Raw genomic sequence first — 3736 nt, 5'->3', positions numbered from 1 at the left:
GAAAGAAAGAAAGAAAGAAAGAAAGAAAGAAAGAAAGAAAGAAAGAAGGGAGGGAGGGAGGGAGGAAGATAGATAGATAGATAGATAGATAGATAGATAGATAGATAGATAGATAGATAGATAGATGATAGATAGATAGATAGACAGAGAGATAGATAGATAGATAGATAGATAGATAGATAGATAGATAGATAGATAGATAGAGATAAATGGATAGATGGAAGGAAAGGAGAAAACCCTAACCTCCTCTGTCCCAGCAAATCCATTGGTTTGGATAAAATTACTGGCTTTTCCTACACTGTGCATTCACCCACTGGTTGGGCTTGGGGATTGGGAGTGAGATATTCATGAAACATTCAATTATGTACCTGCTTTGCTACTTTTGGCTTAACCTTAATGTATCTCTCAGGGTTGCCCACCACCACCAAAAAAAAAAATACAAGATCTTGCCAAGTCACTTTGTCTACCAGCTTACATTTTCTTTCCTTTTAACAGAATTCTGGAAGTCTGGAACTTCCAGCCCACACCGGCAGATTTGCCCTTTTTCATTTGGCAAGTATCAGTGATTGCCGTGTGTTTCAAAATAGAGGTGGGAGTATGGTGTCATGGCGACTGATGTCAGCATGACTCTGGAAGCAGGGTTGGTTAGATAACCAGTCCACTGAAGGCAGTGAAAGGAATTTTCAGCATTGTTTTTTTTTAGCTCTCTGTATGACTATCTCCAGCATGTGTGTGCATATGCAGCATGTTCGTCTGTAATCACTCCATTTTTATGGTAGAATGGTATAACTGAAAAAATAATATCCAGTGACCTGATTCATCAAGATGTGAAATGCCTCAGCTTGGAATGTAGGCTACCCTTAAATAAATTTCAGCATGGGTTCTGCGGTACTCCCCAGAACCACGGGGATAGACAGTTACTCTCTCTGAGAAAAGAGTCACCATGAACTATCAAAAGCAAATAGCTTTTTTATATGACCCTTCCATTTGTTATATTCAAATAAGAGTATATATCTCAAAAGTTTTACTTGGAAGGTTTTTTTTCCTATATTCTAATGGTCTATCTGTGTGATTTTTTAGATTACTGGAGTGAGAGTGACAAGGAAGAAGCAGACACTCCCTCAACACCCAAACAGGACAGTCCCCCACCCCCCTATGATACGTATCCAAGACCTCCTTCAGTAAGTGAGCGTCAGAAATTTGCTTTTCTGTGTAATAGTTGCATTAAAGTGAAATTTTTTAAGTCAAAAGATGATGATGGTGGTGGTGATGGTGATGGTGATGATGATGATGATGATGATGATGATGATGATGATGATGATGACTGAAAAACAGAGTCAGAGTTTAGTATCCTCAGAGAAAAAGAAAGTTAAGATATGAAACCAAGGGTGCAAAAAAGAGGCACCATCAAACAACTAATACAATGCATTTACCAAGCTACTCCCTCCAGTCCAGGTAATGGTAATGAAGATGTGAGTTAAGTTGGTGGCTGCATGAAGAGAGTAAAAAGGATGAAGTGTCAAGATGTTTCGGACTTGGAGTTAATAGGATTTAGCAATTAATTGAATATGGGGGGGGAGGGGAGGAGAGAGAACTGACTCCAAGGTGTGGAACTTAGATGAGGAGAAAGAGGATGGTCAAAAAAGATGAACATGTTTATTAAGGATTGTTAGAACAGTGTTGAACTTTAACAAGCACAGAAAAACCAGGTTAAAAAATATATAATTCTGGGAGTGATTAAGAAGGGAATATGCAAGGCCTTTTAAAAAAACTAAAATTTTCCCTACAAGTGTTTACATGTATTTTACACTTCAAACATTTTTGTGAAGTGTCCAGGCTGAATGTACAACAAAAAATAACAGGAATCTTGGTTGTAGATTTGTGGCATTTCAGTATGCTTTCATCCTCAAAAGTTTTTCATTGAAAAGAGATTCAAATGTATCTTAGGAATTTGTCTATATGTATTCACAACTGTGAAACAAATATCATGAGGTCAAATAAATTCTGTAAAGCAATCAACCAAACACTCGCCTAGATTTGGAATCATTCAAAACAATATCATAACATATACATGAAATTGAAGCTTGGATCAGACATGATACATATTTGATACAGATACTCTATGTTATGTGTCCATAAGAAATTAGACATAAAAAACACATAGAGTCACACAGAAGCAACCTTTGAAATCATCTATTCTGCTCGTTTCCCTTTATAGAGGAAGAAATTAAAGCCCTGAGAGATGAAATAAAAATACAAAAGTAATAAATGCTTGCTGACTTGACCTGAGGGGTGATTTCCCCTCATTTCTATGAAAATATGCTCCACAAATTAATTATTAGAGTTGGCTAAGCTCACACGACAGACAATGTTGTCAGTTATAAAATGATGAATTAAGTGGCAGGATGCAGCTATCATATTTCTCCCTCCTTTCCATAGTATAACTCTGAATATTGAAACGCTTCTAAATAGCATTTAAGGTTCACTTTACAGGTTTTGGTCAAAATATGTTTATGATCATAAATTAAGGAAAATCATTTTTGATTATTAGAATTCTTGACTGAGTTACCACAAATACCATAATCTTTTTAATATCCAACCATGAACAAGGAATGATCATTCATAGTTACTGCTTACTCATAAAGGCTTCTTAGTTTAATATAATTAGTATTTATTGTATTTCAATAAGGAATACTTTTTCATTTGACCTGGGATCCCAAACCAATCAATTAATAAATGCTTGCTCAGCAGCTATGTGACACAGTGAATAGAGCACTGGCCTTGCAGTCAGGAGGACCCGAGTTCAAATCTAGCCTCAACAATTGACACATTTGCTTGCTGTGTGACCGTGGGCAAGTCACTTAATACCAATTGCCTTGCTTTCCCTCCTCAAAAAAAAAAATGCTTGCTACATGAGAAGTATTGCAGACTATAACCCATGCATGTTTTCTCATCCTATGTAATTCTAACTCACATCTTTCCCTAGACCAGAGGTTCCCAAACTTATTTGGCCTACTGCCCCCTTTTCAAAAGAAAAATTACTCAGTGGTTCCCTGGAAATCTATTTTCTTTAACCCTTTAATGTTTTTTTTTCAATTTTGTGTCATTTCAGAAAATATGAAATATTTTAAGTGATGCATCTTAAATTTAATAATTTATTGAAAATTTGTGGGGGGTTTCTACATTGAAATTTTGATGATGCAATATTGTGTCATGTAACTGCATAGTATTATATTGTAAACAAGTCACTCCACGCACATATTCCTACTGATGCATGCTGGACTTCCCGGCAATACCCGACATGCTTGCCTGCCAGCACTTGCTTGTTAAGACCTCTTGGTGAATTCCATCATTGACTGGTTTATTTGGAAAATAATATAATCACTATGACTTTAACTCTGTTACATAACAGATGAAACATTAATAAGAGTTTTCCAAAATGTTCTTATCTTTTCTTCTTTCCACCACCCCCTTATTTTTATTCTATGTCACTAAATTGCACCTGAGGCTACTACTGCCCCCCCTAGATCATTTCAGTACCACCCAGGTGGTGGTATCACCCACTCTGGGAACCTCTGAGGGCCTTTCTATCAAAGATCCACCCAATGCAGTAGGTTCTTTAAATAGTATAATAATTTTTGAATACCAATGTAGCACTCAGGTTGCCCTTCTCTTATCCTTAAAAATTTTATATATATATATATATATATATATATATATATATATATATATATAT

The 3736-nt window shown here is 35.9% G+C and overlaps 1 protein-coding gene across 8 annotated transcripts in view; it reads left to right on the top strand.

Annotated features, from left to right (window-relative positions):
- CNKSR2 (connector enhancer of kinase suppressor of Ras 2) overlaps nt 1–3736 on the top strand; it is a 348720-nt gene that overhangs the window by 288032 nt on the left and 56952 nt on the right. For all 8 annotated transcript variants that reach the window (XM_069063427.1, XM_069063426.1, XM_069063424.1 and 5 more), the window contains one exon: nt 1081–1181. In XM_069063427.1, coding sequence (XP_068919528.1) covers nt 1081–1181 — 101 coding nt within the window. The remainder of the gene's footprint in view (nt 1–1080; nt 1182–3736) is intronic.

The sequence above is a fragment of the Petaurus breviceps genome, unplaced genomic scaffold (genome assembly GCF_028583685.1).
Source record: "Petaurus breviceps papuanus isolate PSGF00001 unplaced genomic scaffold, PetGlider_PUasm1.0 90574, whole genome shotgun sequence".
Lineage (NCBI taxonomy): Eukaryota > Metazoa > Chordata > Mammalia > Diprotodontia > Petauridae > Petaurus > Petaurus breviceps.
Note: the sequence above shows the minus strand (reverse complement) of the source record. Positions and strands in the feature narration are given on the sequence as shown.